Raw genomic sequence first — 17806 nt, forward strand, 5'->3', positions numbered from 1 at the left:
GTTGGGTTAGGCGGTGATGGGTGATGGTAATGGAGGTCCGGGAATGTTTGGTTTTACTTCTAATTTAAATTCAAGTTTAGGTTATCCGTATTTTATATAATTTGAGATTTATTTTATTTTTTGTCAAAGAAATATAATTTTACACAAATTTAGATAAAAGGATCATTTTATATGGCCGGTATTTATAATTATTAATTTATTATCATCATTTTATACTACATAGGATTCTATTTGTACCAAATTGATAATATAGGAAATTTTTTTACCAGAATTAATATGCACTATATCAATAATAAATAGAGTTTTTTTTTTCACTTAACCTTGTTCTTTTATGGCACAGAAGTGGGAGGTAAAATTTATCAAGTAACACCATCCAAATGAGGTAGAAAGTGAGATATAATTTCAAAATAATCAATTATTTATTTATTTATTTCTTAAACAAGAAGTTCTTTATTTTTCATGAATTTGAACCATAATCTTTACTTTAGAGGAGATACATTGTGTTATAGCCCTCGGCGGTTTAAAGTAATATATGAATTTACAATATAATTTCAAAACAATCAAATTATGGCCACACTATACCAAAAAAATTGTCAAAAAAAAAAAGTACTTTTATATTCTACTTTTTGAGGGGTAATTTTAAGGTAATTATTAATAATTTTTTTAACGCATTTTTTATATACAGAATTTTTTTTTTAAAGGTAATTATACCATTTCATTTATTAAAAAAATCAAATGGTTTGTAATTTTTGACTTTACTTAGTTCGTAATTAAGAGAACAGAAATAAAAAATTGTACAAAAAATAATTTAATTTTTTAAAACTTAGTTATAAAAAGACTATCTTTTATAATTCTTTAGAAATTATTTTCAGTTCTTTGAATTTTTTTCATAGTTAAATATTTTATAAGTCCCAGTTAAAATGTAGTTTAAGTTTGCCATTTCGCACTCTCTTCTACACTCGCGGCACTCACCCTCTCTCTCTATATCTCCCGAGAGTTCCAACAACCACCATGAGTCCGTGGTCGTGAAGAAGACAGCCGAGCTTGTGCCGACGAGCTTGCAGTTTCTCTCTCCTATACGATAAATTCTTCAACAGAGACGACACTTCCTCTGGTAGTTTCTTCCTTCTTGTCTCCTACCCCTATGTAATGTGGATTCATGTATTTCTGTTCTCTGTTAATTTATGGTTCTCTATCGAAAATCTATTGCTGATTGATTTATGGGAATCGACTCATTTCTTTCTGGTCTTTCTATATATGAATTGTTATGGTGTATTCTCCAATTGAAATAATCTGCCGACATTTGTGCGAATTTATATGTAAATTTCAACATAAGTAGGTGATGAATTCCCTTACATTTAGGTTTTCTCTTATTTTCAGCCTCTTATTTAAGAATCTGAACCCTAGTTCCTTGATCCTAACCCTTTTCCTACCATTTCACCCTTTGATTTAAGAATCTGAACCCTAAGTTACTTGATGGTCAGATATTCATTGGCAAATGTATGCAACTCTACCTTATCCATAAAAAGGGAAAATTAAATTAAATTTTGGTGATCAAAATTAAAAAAAAGATTTGCTTTAGGGTGACCTTAAACTCAAAAAAAAAGGATAAATAGTAATCAAACTTAAGAAATAATTGCCTTTCTAAGTGAGCACACGCTCATGTAATCCTCTTCGTCTGCCACATGAATGTCTGCAGTGTCCAACCCACCCCTTCCCCTCACCTCTCTCTTCTTCTGCTTTTCCCTCCCCACGTCGGGCAGAAGCTCCCCGGAAAAGGAATCTCAATCCCAATCGCAGGAATTGATATTGGTGATGCTGAGAATAATTGATTTTGGAAAATAATGGTAGCTTTTGGAAATTATGAGAATGCAAGGAAGTTGAGGATGTTTTTGGGCATTAGTAGAGTTGTTGTTTGAGACCAAAGGACCAATTGGCCCAGTGGTATCACCCCTTCCTCTCCAAAGGGAGAGGTCGGGGGTTCGAACCTCAGTGAAGGTAGGGTGTGTGCGTAATTGCTTTAACTTCCAAAAAAAAAAAAAAAAAAAAAGAGTTCTTGTTTGAGGATGACCATTTATTGGGTTTGTAGTATGAGCGGAGACCATGTCGTGCCTGAAATGATCTTTTCATCATAATGATGCTTGAAGCCATTATATTATTGTTGTAGCTTCATTGGGGAAGAGAAAAATGAGAAATGGTTGAGGAGTTTCTTCTCATGGTAACCATTATATATATATATATATATATGTGGGGGGGGAGATTATATAGAGGAATTGATATTTTTGATACTTTAGTGCACCATGAATTTTTTAGTCAAAGTGCAAGAGAATGGGGACAATTAACAAACATGATATGCATGTTTGAGCAAGAAACCCCCTTGAAATACTATTTAGACAATGAGCACCTTTGATTATCCCGTTCTATACAAAAAAAAAAAAAAAACCCTTGCCGTCATTGTACCGTTGAGAAGCTAATGGTTTAATGCGGTTTGACTGTCACGTGACTAGTTATGATACTTTAAAAGAAAAAAAGGCCCTTCTGACTGTTAATTGCAAATTTAAAAACTGTAATCGATCTTCTTCTTCAAAAAACTCTCTTCCTCACATTTTCACCTCTGTGTGTGTGTGTGTGCATGTGGTTCTCCAGCCATTTGATGGGAAAGAATTCAACTTCACTAAAGTTGGCAGGAAGAGTTGCTAATCTAGTTTGAAGCAACTGAAGATGATCAAGTCCAGTTCTTCCCCAGTGCACCCATTGATGTCTAGAACTCTCCAAGTGTTGTTGCCATAAATGTATGTACTCCCTTTCTTGTACTTCGTTTCCTAAAGAACTTATATTTGGAGGAAAGTTGCAGTAAGCTGGTCTTTGTTAGTCCCATTGAATATGGGCATGTTCTTTTGATCCCATGGATTCTCGAGTGCTTGCCACGTATGATTGATCGTGACTAAATCCCATTTAGTTTTTGGCTACATGGGTTCAAGACTAAAGGAGATTTTGGTCCTTAATAACCAGCTCACAATCGCTGTTTTGTCTCCTGGATCTCTCTCCATCGCCTCCTTCAGTCCCCCCCCCCCCCCCCCCCCCCCCCTCCCTCTCTCTTTCACACACCTCCACTGCTTCTCTCTCCTGTGTTTCACTCAACCCCAACCTCTGCCACTCCGTCACCACCATTTTACCTTCAATTTCATTCGAAAAAATAAAAACCCGAATGAGATAATTTTGTCTAAAAATGGGGAAAAAAAAAAAAAATTCAAAACCCTAATTTCTCTATTCCAATACAAACTCCATGAAAGAAACAATCAAATCTGGCACCAAAAAAAAAAATTCCAGTGGATGAAATTGGTCACGACAGCGGAAGAGAGAATTGGAGAAATTGAATTTGGAGAATAGTCGAGTGATTTCGAAGCATCAAGGAGTGAACGTACTTGTGTTAGTGAGGTAGAATTGGATGAAAGTGAGAAATCCATTGTTTGAGATAAGTAAAGATGAGACATCGATTGAATTAGGTACTAGTTTCACTCTTTAGCTTGGAATGATGACCTTTTCTCTCCATTTCTTCATGGTGTTGATTTGGGTTTTAATTGGAAGAAATGGTGGTGATGAATGGGTTAACTGTGGTGGGTTGATGAGACAATGTGATAAGGTGGGGCTGGGTTGGCACCATGAAATTGGACATTCTGATTTCTTCATTACACATCAAACTTTAGTGGATTACAGGGCAAAAGGGTCATTTCACTTTTTTGTTAACGGCAGTTGATGGTCTTGACCTAATTATATATTTCATTTAGATTAAGGGGGTATTTTGTAGTTTAGGAGGTTATTTGCCAAAGAAAGAAAGTTCAAGGGATTTTTGCAATTAACCCCAATTAATATGATAAAACATGTGCATAAATTATCAATACTCAATAAATAAACTCTCTTGAGATGGAGGGAAAATTTTATTTTATTTTTTTGTTTTTTAAATTTTATTTTATTTATTTTTTTCACTCATACAGGGTAACTTTTTTTTGTGATACACATGTTACATATGTCATTATTCATAATTTTCTTAGTGCTTTCGAATTATATTATCATTTTTCATTTGTTTTAATTTTTCAAATTTATTAATTGTCTTACTTTTAATTCTCAAATATTACATATAATATGAATTTTCATTTATTTCATACTTAAAATTATTTTTATTCGTTAATTTAGTAAAAAGTATAATTACTAAGCCTTTTCAATAACCACGATGACTTAGAATTCATAAATAGGTCACTACTTGTGTTAAATAGTGTTATTAAATATGTCTAAAATTCACTAAAAACTCATTTTTATTGAATTATATTGTGAAAGGTAGAGTATGAGTGCATTTTGGGGCTTATGTATGAGGTCGACAAAAATTCATGACTTAGCTAACAAGTTTGTTAGTTCTGCTGACACGGGCCCACGTCAGCGGCCCCATCCGCGTATGCAAATTATGGTAACAATTCTCAATTTGTAGTTGCCACAGAGTCAGCATGCAAACTTTAGCAACATAATTATGGATAATTCTTTGATTTTCTACTCTTACACTTCTGCTCTCACTACATTATCAACTTCTAGGCAAACATTGTAATTTTTGTCATGAAAAATATGCTACATCCTATCCATAAGAAGTCTGACTACATACACTATGAATTCATTTTTAATGCTTAACAACTATTTTCCTAGCATTGCACTCAGACAATAAACCTCCAAAGCAAGTCTGCAAGTCATTGCAGCTTTCTCCACCTTCTTGTTTGAGTGATAGATATGAAATAGTTTCTGTTTCGCAAAAAAACATTGTACGGATACAGAAGTGTGTTTGAACATGCACTCCCTATGCTATGTGTTCTCAGCTACTTTTAATTCTTCATCTCCTCTTCTCCTTTGTTCAAATCCTTAAATATGCATTCCTGATAACATGCAGTTCTGCAAGAACGTCTCTGATACACATTCTCTGTCTTGGCAATTCAGCAGAACATATGACTCCAATATGAAGAATCGATGCCAAACAATTTTCTAATGCACCAATGTTACCTCTTCCCCTTTCTTCATCTCTTCTCGACTCATCTTCCTGCTCTTGTACTAGTAAGGGGTCAACAATCTGTGTCACCTGGGCTGGCAGGGCCATCTTGGCGTAGTTCTGGAGGCTAAAATCATCCATAAATATGCCGTTGGTGGGCTTTTTTCTGGTAAACATCTCTAGTAAGACAATTCCATAGCTGTATATGTCACCTTGTGTTGATACCTCCCCACCAAAACCATACTCTGCAGTTAGAAAGAATTAAGAGGGGTTGAACCTTGTAAACTTTATATTACCTAACTTTTGTTTCTTTGAAATAATGTAATTAATTTCATACTCATATCTTAACATGACATCACCATGTCACCAAAGTAGAATATTGTTTCTCAGTAGATTTGAAGAAAGGATAATAAGTGGACAACAAATTACCTGGAGCGATGTATCCTACTGTTCCATTTATCCCACTTGAACTCTTTTGTCCATGACTTGGATTACTTGTGGAGGCGAAAAGAAACCTTGAAAGGCCAAAATCACCTACGTGGGCACAGAGGTCGTCATCTAGGAGAATGTTGCTTGGCTTTAAGTCGCAATGGACAATTGGTGTTTCACAATGATTGTGAAGATAATCCAATGCAGAGGCCACATCGATGGCAATATTTAGCATCTGGACTAAGTTTAGGCTCTTTGAGTGATGCAGATCAGATGAATTTGGATGTAGCCAACTTTCTAAACTCCCATTTGGCATGAACTTGTAAACCAAAGCGCTGAAATCGTTGCCCTTAAAATCTATGCTTGTGCAAGATGTAATGAGCTTGATGATATTGCGATGACGAATGTTCCTCAATGCCTCACATTCAGCCATAAAGCACTTTTTGGCTCCATCTTGTTGGAGGTTTGAAACCTTCACGGCAACAGTTTGTTCATAACTGTTGAGAGTCCCTTTATAAACTGAACCATATGTTCCCTCACCAATTAAGCTGGCTGGAGAGAACCCATTGGTAGCTTGAAGAAGTTCTGCATAAGAATGTTTTGGATACTGGATCATCTTCATTGGTAAGGCGAAATTGGGTTCCTGTTTGTGCCTTCTGATTAGGTAAAGAATAGCACCACCACATGCTATTGACAAAATACCTAGCACAACACTAGTCGCAAGAATTTTTTCATGAGCAGAAGGCTTTCCTTGTTTCTTTGAGACTGTGGCAGGACAAGCAGGCAATTGCAATGCCTCAATTCCTCCACACAGCTTGTTATTTCCCTCAACTGAAATCACACTAATGTTCTTAAAGATTCCTTCTTTTAGAACTTCACCCTCGAACATATTATACGAAAGATTGAGCTTTTTAATAAAAACACACTCACCAAGAAACCTTGGAATCTGCCCGGACAAATTATTACCAGAAAGATCTACGACTTGAATGCCTTTTAATAGTTCAAAAGATGAAGGTATATTTCCTCTGAAGGAATTGCCTCGTGCGTAGAGGGATTCCAATTTCAAACAATCCCCAAGAGTGTTTGGAATTTCACCAGAGAGCTTGTTTTCTGAAATGTCCAACACCTCAAGATTTTTCATGTCGCCCACCTGCGGTGGTAATGATCCGGTCAAACGATTTCTAGCTAAGTAGAGCCAACGTGTAACGGAAGACAGATGGAAAATTTGTTCAGGTATTGGACCAGTGAGGTGATTGTGTGAGAGATTTAGTACTTCCAAGTTTCTGCAATTTCCCAATGAAGCTGGTATGCTTTCTTCTAGCAAATTTTCTTGTAAAGCAAGTACATTTAGTCGAGTAATGTTTCCAATAGAGGTTGGAAATTTTCCAGAGATGTTGTTTGCTGAAACATTGAGTCTATTCAACCTGGTAAGTTTTCCAATGGAATATGGAATACTACCTGTGAGCATGTTATTGTTTAAGTTGAGCACGACCAAATTGACAAGGTTCACAATCCCAGCAGGTACGCTTCCAGATATATAGTTCCCTTGCAAATACAGAGATGTGAGTGTGGTGGATAGATTCGCAATAGAATTTGGCAACATACCTCCAATGCGAATTTCATATAAACTCAGTACTCTCAACTTGGTGCAGTTGGTGAAAGAGGTGAGAAAGCTGAAGTCTTTGCTTCTGTCAGTTCGCAGTGGATTACCGCCTAAATGTAACACTTGTAGTTCATGAAGGCTTCCCAAATCCAGTGGTATTGGCCCATTAAAAGCATTTCCTCCAAGAATGATTATCACAATTCCGGTAGCATTTGCTAGTGATGCAGGAATGGATCCAAAAAATCTGTTTCTTTCAGTGAAAATTGAGTGGAGCTTTGGGAAATTCAGGCCTAAGCTAGATGGAAGACGTCCAGTGAACAGATTGTGGTTAACAGCTAAGATTTTGATGGAAGAGATGTTGTAGAGCTGTTCAGGAATTGTACCGGACAATTGATTTGAAGTCACCTGGAAGACTTCTAAGTTAAAAAGCTTTCCAAGATCAACATGAATGCTTCCTTGTAGATTGTTCGTAGATAGACTGAGAAAGCGCAGCGAGGTGAGATTCCCCAATGAAGGTGGAATTTTTCCAGAGAAACGATTTCTGGAAAGACTCAATTGTTGGAGGTTGGACAAGGTGTTGAACTCGACAAGAATTGTCCCTTCAAGATCATTTCCGTTTACATCGATGACTTCAAGGTCAGAACAACGAGTCAGGTTAGTCGGAATCGTCCCATGAAAGGAGTTGTTGGCTAGAAGAAGATATTGGAGGCGAGTCAATCTGCCGATTTCTTCTGGGATGGTGCCATGGAAGTTGTTGTCCTCAAGATTGATCACACTAAGGAAAGTTAGATTTCCTATGTAAGGAGACAATGAGCCTACCATTTTGAGCAATGACATGTTTAGGCCGGTCACCCTTCGATTCTGTTGACCGCATGTGACTCCATGCCAATTGCAGAAATGAAGAGAATCGCTCCACGAGCTTAGAACCTGGGAAAGATCTTCCTGTATTTTATTCTTGATGGCAAGCAAGGCTTCGCGATCCGTCTCATTTGTGTGACCAAAAATGTTGGTTGTTGCTGATTTAGCAGGGTGAATGTTAAGGAGGAGAACTGAAATGAGAAAGAAAGATGAGCATAGTTGCCTGAGAAACATGTTGATGTGCTCAATTAGTGTCAAAATGTAGAGGAAATTAACGAAACAGTGGGCTTTATGCACAAGTCATAGATAAGTTTATAAACTAACCACAATTTTGTGTGTCAAAGTCAATACACACTGTCAATTCTCGTGGTTCCCACTTCTAGAACGTGAGTTTGTCAAGATGCAATCACCTGGTTTAGTAAATTGACTTTGATAGAAATAGGAGATGGCAAAAGTGGGTTTGTGTTGACTTTGGTAGTGTGTGTTTGGGGGTTGAAAGTAACCATTAGCTTCTCGCCAGACTTGGCCTGGTGTGTTTGAAGTAGGAGCCTGTGTCCTCTTTTGTACGACACTGTGATGTTGGCCCGGTGTGTTTGAAGTGAGCCAGTATCCTCTTTTGGAGGGCACTGTGATGTACTACTGCATTTGAGTGTCCACAATTCTCACACGTACACAATTACACATGTAAGACTTGTAAACTGTCAGATGCGGTACAACACTGTATTTGGTCTACAATTCTCACATGCACACACAATTATAGATGCGTAAGAATTTTAGATTAACGCTGTAGTACACCTGATCTACTCACTTGAACCAGCACCTGATCTACTCGCTTGAACCAGAGTTGTTTCTGACTTTGGTTTTGTTTCCAACAAGTGACCGCTGTCTTTGTGAAATAATTATGACGGACTTTTTATTGCATCACTTGCATTATGCATGTGTATAATAAGAAGAGAAATGCATACATACTTAATTTTGTAGTGACGCTTGCATATTCGGGCATATATATTTATATTTGTGACCATTGTCCGTTGTAATTTATATTTGTAATATTTATAATGTTTGTTTTCTTCCTCAGCCATACCCTCGCCTCCAATACATTTGGTACAAAGAAATAGAAATTGTCTCCAATTCATTGCCAAAAAATGAAAGATTTTGTGTTAAAAATTAAAGACCCAATAATAATAAAAAGTGAAATATAATCTAGACTATTGTGGCTGAACAGAATATGAAAATATTGGGATTTAAATAAAATATACCAAAATCAGGAAACACCGACCTAAAATATACCAAAATAGAATTAAGGTTTTTGCTAATTTAGGGGTTTTATTCCAGACCACTCTTGTATCGGGGTATAATGGAGGCAAGCCGTGGGGTGTTAGTATAATTTACCCTATACTTTTTCATTCTGAAAAGCATCTTCCAAACAAAATTGTATTAACATGTTCCTAACATCCTGTGTAGTATGGACACAGATACTTCGACATCACAAATTATAAAAAAATAGAATATAGGTACGCCTTGGATATGACTATATATAAATATGAATTTTTATTTATATACATCTATTGAGTAATAGTATTGTAAAATTTTAGTTCATTTCTAATTACTATACTAAAAGTTGTAACAACTTTTATATCATATATCTTTAACCAAAAAAAAAACTTTTATATCATATATATATAGTTATTCCAGTACTTTGTCATAATAGTATTTTTATTTTAAATGAATAAATATAATTTAATGATTCGCTTGTGAATTGTGATCATATGCGTATAATGTCAATTTTTCTTAAAGAAAAAAGTTCTAGCACTTTAGAATGCGTTTATATTATTTTCAAGATTACCAATTAGGCTTGTGTTAGAAATGTTTGAAAGTGTCGATTTAAATGTTCCAGAATGTGTTCATATTATTTTCAAGATTACCAAATAGGCTTGTGTTAGAAATGTTTGAAAGTGTCGGTTTAAATGTTCCAGCAAAGTGTCGGAAAAATGTCTAAAATAATAAAAATTTATTTATACGGCTCCTTTGTAGAAGTATACGTGCTTCATTGCTAATTTCTTACTTTCATGGTTGAATAAGAAAAATAGCGTTAGCAGTTATGCCAATTGCCTCCTCACTTGAATAGTGTGTGTTGTCACTGCTAATTGCCTCCTCACTTGAATAGTGTGTGTTGTGGGACCGATACACGTGCTCTAAAAATATATATATATATATATATATATATATATATATTGCCTCCTTAGGTTGGGCTTATTTTGAACTACTGAATGACTGGGGTAATGCTTTAGTCTTGGGCTGTCCACACTGATGTAAATATAGAAAACAAATGAACGTGGAGATCCAATTACAAACAACAAAGGAATCAACATCGATGAATGAAAAAGTACTATACTTTTATGGGGTGAATTTTCATTTATTTCATACTTAAATTTATGTTCATTCATTAATTCAGTAAAAAGTATAATCATCTAGTCTTTTCAATAACCACGGTGACTTAAAATTCATAAATAGGTCAATTGTCACTGCTTGTGCTAAATACCCTAAAAATTTCAATAAAAGTAACTGTAGTTCAATAAAAATAAGTAAATCACTAAAGTTCACAAAAACTCATTTATATTGAATTATATTGTAGTATCTGTGCATCTCGGGGCTTATGCGCTAGGTTGAAAAAAATTCATGATCATAATAACTGTTTCGTTAGTTACCACAGAATATAAATTACTAGTGGCAATTAGTGTTCGCGGATCATAATTGTGTCGTGTCAACCTAAGAGTATTATACTAAACAAGTTAATCCAAATACTACCCGTTTAATAATCGTGTCAAAAATTCTGAATACTAATCCGACCTATTTATTAAACGAGTTACATGTGTAACCTTTTTAATGACTTGTTTACTAAAACAAAATATTATATTATCAATAATACTCGATTAAACAATAAATACTAGAAAAATATAAATTTCAATCCAACCAAAACATTAAATAATATCTAATTTACAAAAGAATAAGTTATAAGACATAGTTATTTTGTAACTTAAATAAAAATTTGTTTATGAAACACATAGTTAAACGGGTTGAACCCCTTAATCTAAACACAACACGATCAATTAAATGGGTTAATCGTGTCAACCCGTTTAATGAGATGAATCCGTTGAAAGTCAATCCAAATCCGCTTAACTCGTGTCGTGTTCGAGTCACGTTGACAGATGGTGTCAAAATTTGCCAACACTATAAACCACGAATTTAATTCTATTTTTTCTTCACACAATAAACCTACAAGGTAAATCTGCAAGTCAGTGCAAACATCTCAGCCTTTTTGTTTGAATGATAGATATAAAAAGTGTTTCTGTTTCACAAAAAAACATTAAACATATACAGAAGTCTCTCTATGTTATGTGTTCTAAGCTACTATACTTAATTCTGTATTTTCTTCTCCTTCTCTGCTCCAATACTTAATTTGCATTCCTGATATCATGCGGTTCTGCAAGAACATCTGTAATATACATTCTTTATCTTGGCAATTCAGCACAACATATGACTCACATTTGAAGAATCATTGCCAAACAGTTCTCTAATGCGCCAATGTCACCTCTTCCACTTTTTTCGTCTCTATTCGACTCATCTTCCTGCCCCGGTACAAGTAGGGGATCGACTGTTTCTTTCACCCGTGCTAGGAGGGCCATCTTGGTGTAGTTCTGGAGGCTAAAATCGTCCAAAAACATGCCGTTGGTGGGCCTTTTCCCGGGAAACATCTCTAGCAAAATGATTCCATAGTTGTATACATCGCCTTTTGTTGACACCTCCCCACCTGAACCATACTCTGCAGTTAACAAGAACTAATTAGAGGTGTTCAAGCATGTAAAATATATAATGTAGACAGATTCATACTCGTATCTTGACATAACCATGTCACAAAAGTTGAATGATGTTTCTCTATGTTCGGTTGGAATTGGATCATTGAAATTAGAATTGAACTAATATTTCTCCAATTCCATGAAGCCGAGCATAGGTAATATTTGAAGAAAGGGTGATAAATGGACAGGAAATTACCCGAAGCGACGTATCCCACTGTTCCATTTATCCCAATTGAACTCTTTTGCCCACGATAGGAATTACCGGTGGAGGCGAAAAGAAACCTTGCAAGGCCGAAATCACTTATGTGGGCACAGAGGTCATCATCTAGAAGAATGTTGCTTGGCTTCAAGTCACAATGGACAATTGGTGTTTTGTAATGATTGTGAAGATAATCCAATGCAGAGGCCACATCAATGGCAACATTTAGCCTCTGGACCAAGTTTAGGCTCTTTGAGGGATGCTGGTCAGATGGGTGTGGATGTAGCCAACTTTCTAAATTCCCATTCGGCATGAATTCGTAAACCAAAGCGCTGAACTCGTTGCCCTTGTAATCCATGCTTGTGCAAGCTGTAATGAGCTTGACAATATTCCGATGGCGAATGTTACTCAATGCCTTGCATTCAGCCATGAAACACTTTTTGGCTCCTTCTTCTTGTTGGTTCAGAACCTTCACAGCAACAACAGTTTGGTCATCACAATTGAGAGACCCTTTATAAACCGAACCGTATGTTTCCTCGCCAATTAAGCTGGCTGGAGAGAACCCATTGGTGGCTCGAAGAAGTCCTGCATAAGAATGTATCTGATAAAATTTAAATTAATTTATTTATCTATTTATTATTATGAATTTTTTAATAAAAGAAAATCTAATTAGACAAGAATTATTAATATATAAAATATTTATTAATTAATATATAAAATAAAATAATTTTTCTAAAATTCTATCACAAATTAACTTTTATTATAAGTTTCTTAATAAAATTAAATCTAATTAGATAAGAATATATTTAAAGAAAATAAAATATTAAATGTGTAAAGAGTTTCAGTATTTCAATATTTATTTATTTATATAAAAAATATATTTTAATTGATATGAAAAGAGTTTTTATAAAAAAAAAAAAATAAAAAAAAACTCTATAAAACTGTAAAATCTACCTAATAAAATTCAAATTAACCTATTTATCTATTTATTATTATGAATTTTTTAATAAAAGTAAATCTAAAGTTTCAATATTTATTTAAAAATATCTATACTATTATTAAATGTGTAAAGTGTTTTACTATTTCAGTATTTATTTATTAATATAAAAAATATTTATTAATTGATAAAAAGAGTTTCTATTAGACAAGGATATATTTAAAGAAAATAAAATAATTTTTATAAAACTCTACCACAAATTACCTATTTTATTTTCTATAAAACTTTATTACAAATTACCTATTTTATCTTCTACAAAACTTCACATATAATCTATATATATTAGATCAGGCTTGTGGTGTTCATATTTTTTCTTTTCTCTTAATAATTGGTCTCCTAAGGTTTTTCTTTACTTTTCCTTTTTATAAGTATTATTATTATGTTATTTTACTTTTGTTTTATTTTATTTTTTTCTTTCTAATTGATGTTTAGAAGTAGTTGATTTGTTTTATTTTTATTTTTTCTTTTGAATTGATGTTTCTAATAAATGTATAGACGTGGTTGATTTTTTTTCTTTCATTTTCTTAATTTATTATTATTGTTTCATTCTTAATTTATTATTATTTTGAGTCATTATTGTTATTATTTTTTTTTCTTTATTATTTTGAGTCATTATTGTTATTATTTTTTTTTCTTTTTCAAAAGTTATTCTTCTTTTTTCTTTAGTCTTTATTTTTATTTTACTTTTTGTAAATTTACTTTGGATGGTTCAAAATTTGTTATTCTTAATTTGTTGTATTGAGAAGGTTGGATTGCTATTTTTTTTTTTTTTACTTTTCCTTTTTAGAAGCATTATTAGTAATTTTTTCTCTTGTTTTATTTTTATTTTTCTCTTTCTAATTGATGTTTAAAAGTAGTTGATTTGTTTTATTTAATTTTTCTCTTCCTAATTGATGTTTAGAAGTAGTTGATTTGGTCAGTTTACTTTGGATTCTGATTTTTTTTTTTCCTTTTTTTATTTTTTAATTTATTTTTGGTTCATTCATAATTTATTATTATTTTGAGTAATTATTGTTATTTATTTTTCTTTACTTTTTATTTTTCAAAAGTATCATTATTCTTTTTTCTTTCATTAGTTTTTATTTTTATTTTACTCTTTGTAAGTTTACTTTGGATTGAAATTTTTTTCTCAAATTTTTATTTTTTATTTTTGGTTCATTCTTAATATATTAAGAATAAGTCAGGTTTCAATGCTTTTTGATTTTCGATTGTACTTGATATTGAATTGAATTTGTTGCCGAAATTTTTTTATATGTTATTTTTTATTTTTGGTTCATTCTTAATATATTATTTTGAGTAGGGTTTCAATGTTTTTTGATTTTCGGTTGGACTTAATTTTGAATTGATTTTGAACTACCTATTTATTATGAGTTTTTTAATAAATAAAATCTAATTAGACAATAATTATTAATATAAAAAATATTAATAATTACGTAACACAAATTACCTATTTATCTATTTATTATGAATTTTTTAATTAAAAAAAATCTTATTAGAGAAGAATTATTAATAAAAAAATATTTATTATTTGATATAAAAAAACAAAATAATTTATCTAAAACTCTACTACAAATTTATAATTATTATGAATTTTTTAATAAGAGAAAATCAAATTAAACAAAGATATATTTAAATAAAATAAAATAATTTATATAAAACTCAACCACAAATTACCTATTTTAATTTCAATAATGATATATTTTAAGATTTTTTATAAACTCTAACACAAATTACCTAATTATCTATTTATTATGAGTTTTTTAAGAAAAAAATGTAATTAGACAAGAATTATTAATATAAAGAATTATTTATTAATTGATATAAAAATAGTTTTTAAAAGTGTTTCTATAAAGCTTTAACACAAATTATCAATTTATCTATTTATTTTGAGTTTTTAATAAAAAAAAATCTAATTAGATAAGAATTATTAATATAAAAATATTTATTAATTGATATAAAAAACTAAATAATTTTTCTAAAATTCTACTGCAAATTAACTTTTATTATGAATTTTTTAATAAAAGGAAATCTAATTAGACAAAAATTATTAATATAAAAAAATATTTATTAATTGATTTAAAAGGAATTTTTAAAAGAGTTTCTATAAAACTCTAACAGGTATGATTTATTTATCTATTTATTATGAGTTTTTTTAGTAAAAGAAAATCTAATTAGACAATAATATATTGAGAGAAAGTAAAATAATTTCTATAAATTCAACACAAATTAGCTATTTTATTCTCTATAAAACTCTATCACATTAATTTATTTATTATGAGTTTTTTTAATAAAGTAAAATTTAATTAGACAATAATATAAAATCAATCACAATAAAATATTTATTAATTGACATAAAAAGAATAGTTATTTTTATGGATAATTATCATAATATAACTGGCTCGGGCTATTCAGTATTTTAGTATTTATTTATTTATATTAAAAAATATTTATTAATTGATATAAAAATAGTTTTTATAAAAATAGTTTCTATAAAACAATAAAAATTACCTAATAAAATTAATCACAATAAAATATTTATTAATTGATATAAAAATAATAGTTATTTTTTATGGATAATTAATACAATATAACCGGCGCGATCTAGTTATGATTATGTTATTATTAGGAGATGACATATGTTATCATCATATTAATTCAAGAATAACAAATGCTAATTTGTGGTAAAGTTTTAGAAAAATTATTTTATTTTATATATCAATTAATAAATATTTTTTATATTAATAATTCTTGTCTAATTTGATTTCTTTTATTAAAAAATTCATAGTAATAAATATATAAATAAGTTAATTTGAATTTTATTAGGTAGATTTTAGAGTTTTATAGAATTATATATATATATATATATATATATATATATATATATATAAACACTTTTCATATCGATTAATAAATATTTTTTATATAAATAAATAAATACTGAGATACTGAAACTCTTTGTACACATTAAATAATAGTGTAGATAAAAACTAGGGATGGCAACGGGGCGGTTTTGGAGCGGGTTTCCCTAAATCCCGCCCCACCTTGCCCCTTTTAATTTTTGTTAAGTTCATACCCGCCCCGAGACTCGCGACGGGTTGGATTTTCATGTCTAGCCCCCGTCCCATTGGGAAATATTGTACCCCCATGCCCGCCTCGCTAACAAATTTTTTTCTCCCACTTTTTGGAACTTATACTTCTGCTATTTAAATGTGGAAAGCCTGGGAATGACACAACATAAATGAAATTATGTATCCCAACAGAAATAAAAAAATAACATGCGCATAACATAATTCAGAGAACATAATAAACAAAAATAAAAGTTTAATACAGCCAAATCACAAGAAATTCTAAGCTCCAACTTCCAACATAACCAAAACAAAAGCAAATTTAATACCAAGTTTACATCCCAAATTAGGATTGTAAGAGATGGGTAATTGGGTAAACCGTTAAAATAAGTTATTAATATTTTATATATATATATATTAAATATAGTTATATGCTTAGCGGGGCGGGGCGGGCCCCTAGGATATGTATACTGAATCCTTACCCGCCCTGTGACTCGCGACGGGTACAAAATTTATATCCATGCCCACCCCAACGGTATAAAAAGTGTTCCCATATCCGTTATTAAAGGAGCGGGACGGGGTGGGGCGATAAAAATTGATATCCCTAATAAAAACTCTTTTTATATCAATTAATAAATATTTTTTTATATAAATAAATAAATACTGAAAACTCTTTGGCAGGGTTTTCTAATAAAATGAAATCTAATTAGATTAGGATATATTTTTTAAAAAATAAAATATTTTCTAAAAGACTTTATGAGAAATTACCTATATTAAATAAAACATATATTTGTGAGTGTATATATCTATATCTCTATACTATTATTAAAAGTGTAAAGAGTTTCAGTATTTATTTATTAATATAAAAAAATATTTATTAATTGATATAATATGAATGAAAATAAAATAGTTTCTATAAATAAAATGAATTAAAATAAAAGAGTTTTAAATCATTATTAAAACAACTAAAAAATGGATAAAATAGGTAATTATTTGATAAAATAATTTTTCAAATAATAAAATAATTTGAAAAACAATCATTACGTGCATCACATGCCTTTTCCTAGTGTGTGTGTGTGTATATTTATATTGGAATTGCATTATTTGGGTGAAGAGTGGGATATTGTGTTAGACATTTATATTATCTAATGGTTTACTTTCAAATTAACGATTTGAACCCTGATATTCATTCCAAGGTCAAAATATTTTTTTACTAATATATACTTTTCTATGTTTTTTTTTTTTTCCTCATTGGTCTTCTTGATTTTCTAGGATCCGAAGTAATATTTGGTCATCATGTTGCAACACTTCTATAATGGTCCATACTGTTGGAAAAAAAAAACCAAAGATTAACTAGGTTCGACACAACTGGACTTGCATTTTAGTTTAATCCCGAAAGGTCGAACAAACCCTTTGGTGGTAAGCTACTACGCTCACATGGTTGAATAAAGTTTATATATTGTCTAAATTATGATGATACTTCATTTGTTTCGACGTAAAAAATTCTTTTTAAAAAATATATATATTTTTTTTCAGGTTAAATATTTTTTTACTTTTATTTTGTTGGTATTTGACAAAGGTTTACGTCTCAGACGGGCATGTAAAATAATTTGTCGAAAATTTATGATTAAATTATTTTTGTTAAATTTTAATATTTTTTTCTTCGTAAATATTTTATGACAACCAAACACTAAAAAATAAAAAATTATTTTTTAAAAATTATTTTTCGTCCAAACAGACAGAGTCTTTAATGTTTTATAATTTACGTGCAA

At 31.2% G+C, this 17806-nt stretch overlaps 2 protein-coding genes and 1 long non-coding RNA gene across 3 annotated transcripts; 1 reads left to right on the forward strand and 2 right to left on the reverse strand.

Moving 5' to 3' along the window:
• The first annotated feature begins 943 nt into the window (after positions 1–943).
• On the forward strand, positions 944–2906 carry LOC132300285 (uncharacterized). The gene is made up of 2 exons (XR_009480384.1): positions 944–1114; positions 2647–2906. It is a non-coding gene; the product is annotated as an uncharacterized LOC132300285 (long non-coding RNA).
• Positions 2907–4287: 1381 nt separating this feature from the next.
• LOC132300284 (probable LRR receptor-like serine/threonine-protein kinase At3g47570) lies at positions 4288–8182 on the reverse strand. The gene is made up of 2 exons (XM_059797305.1): positions 5456–8182; positions 4288–5271 (listed from the first exon to the last, which is right to left on the reverse strand). The coding sequence occupies exons 1-2, from the start codon at positions 8148–8150 to the stop codon at positions 4895–4897; spliced, it is 3072 nt and encodes a 1023-aa protein (XP_059653288.1). The 5' UTR covers positions 8151–8182; the 3' UTR covers positions 4288–4894.
• A 3276-nt stretch (positions 8183–11458) lies between these two features.
• Positions 11459–16556, reverse strand: LOC132301452 (probable LRR receptor-like serine/threonine-protein kinase At3g47570). The gene is made up of 3 exons (XM_059798701.1): positions 16517–16556; positions 11970–12557; positions 11459–11739 (listed from the first exon to the last, which is right to left on the reverse strand). Exons 1-3 carry the CDS (start codon positions 16554–16556, stop codon positions 11459–11461), a joined length of 909 nt encoding a protein of 302 aa, XP_059654684.1.
• Between the last annotated feature and the right edge of the window lie 1250 nt (positions 16557–17806).

Source organism: Cornus florida, unplaced genomic scaffold (assembly GCF_030987335.1).
Source record: "Cornus florida cultivar Cherokee Brave unplaced genomic scaffold, ASM3098733v1 CherokeeBrave_3.0.0_Hap2_Chr03, whole genome shotgun sequence".
NCBI classification, from domain to species: Eukaryota; Viridiplantae; Streptophyta; class Magnoliopsida; order Cornales; family Cornaceae; genus Cornus; species Cornus florida.

Bases quoted from the DNA above. Each gene is read 5' to 3' on its own strand.
- LOC132300284 (XM_059797305.1), bottom strand. From the start codon at position 8,150: ATGTTTCTCAGGCAACTATGCTCATCTTTCTTTCTCATTTCAGTTCTC. The intron at 5,272-5,455 runs GTAATTTGTTGT...TTCTAACTGCAG, and splicing joins AGTAGGATACATCGCTCCAG to AGTATGGTTTTGGTGGGGAG.
- LOC132301452 (XM_059798701.1), bottom strand. From the start codon at position 16,556: ATGGATATAAATTTTGTACCCGTCGCGAGTCACAGGGCGG. The intron at 12,558-16,516 runs GTAAGGATTCAG...ATTCTTATGCAG, and splicing joins CGTCGCGAGTCACAGGGCGG to GACTTCTTCGAGCCACCAAT. The intron at 11,740-11,969 runs GTAATTTCCTGT...TGTTAACTGCAG, and splicing joins AGTGGGATACGTCGCTTCGG to AGTATGGTTCAGGTGGGGAG.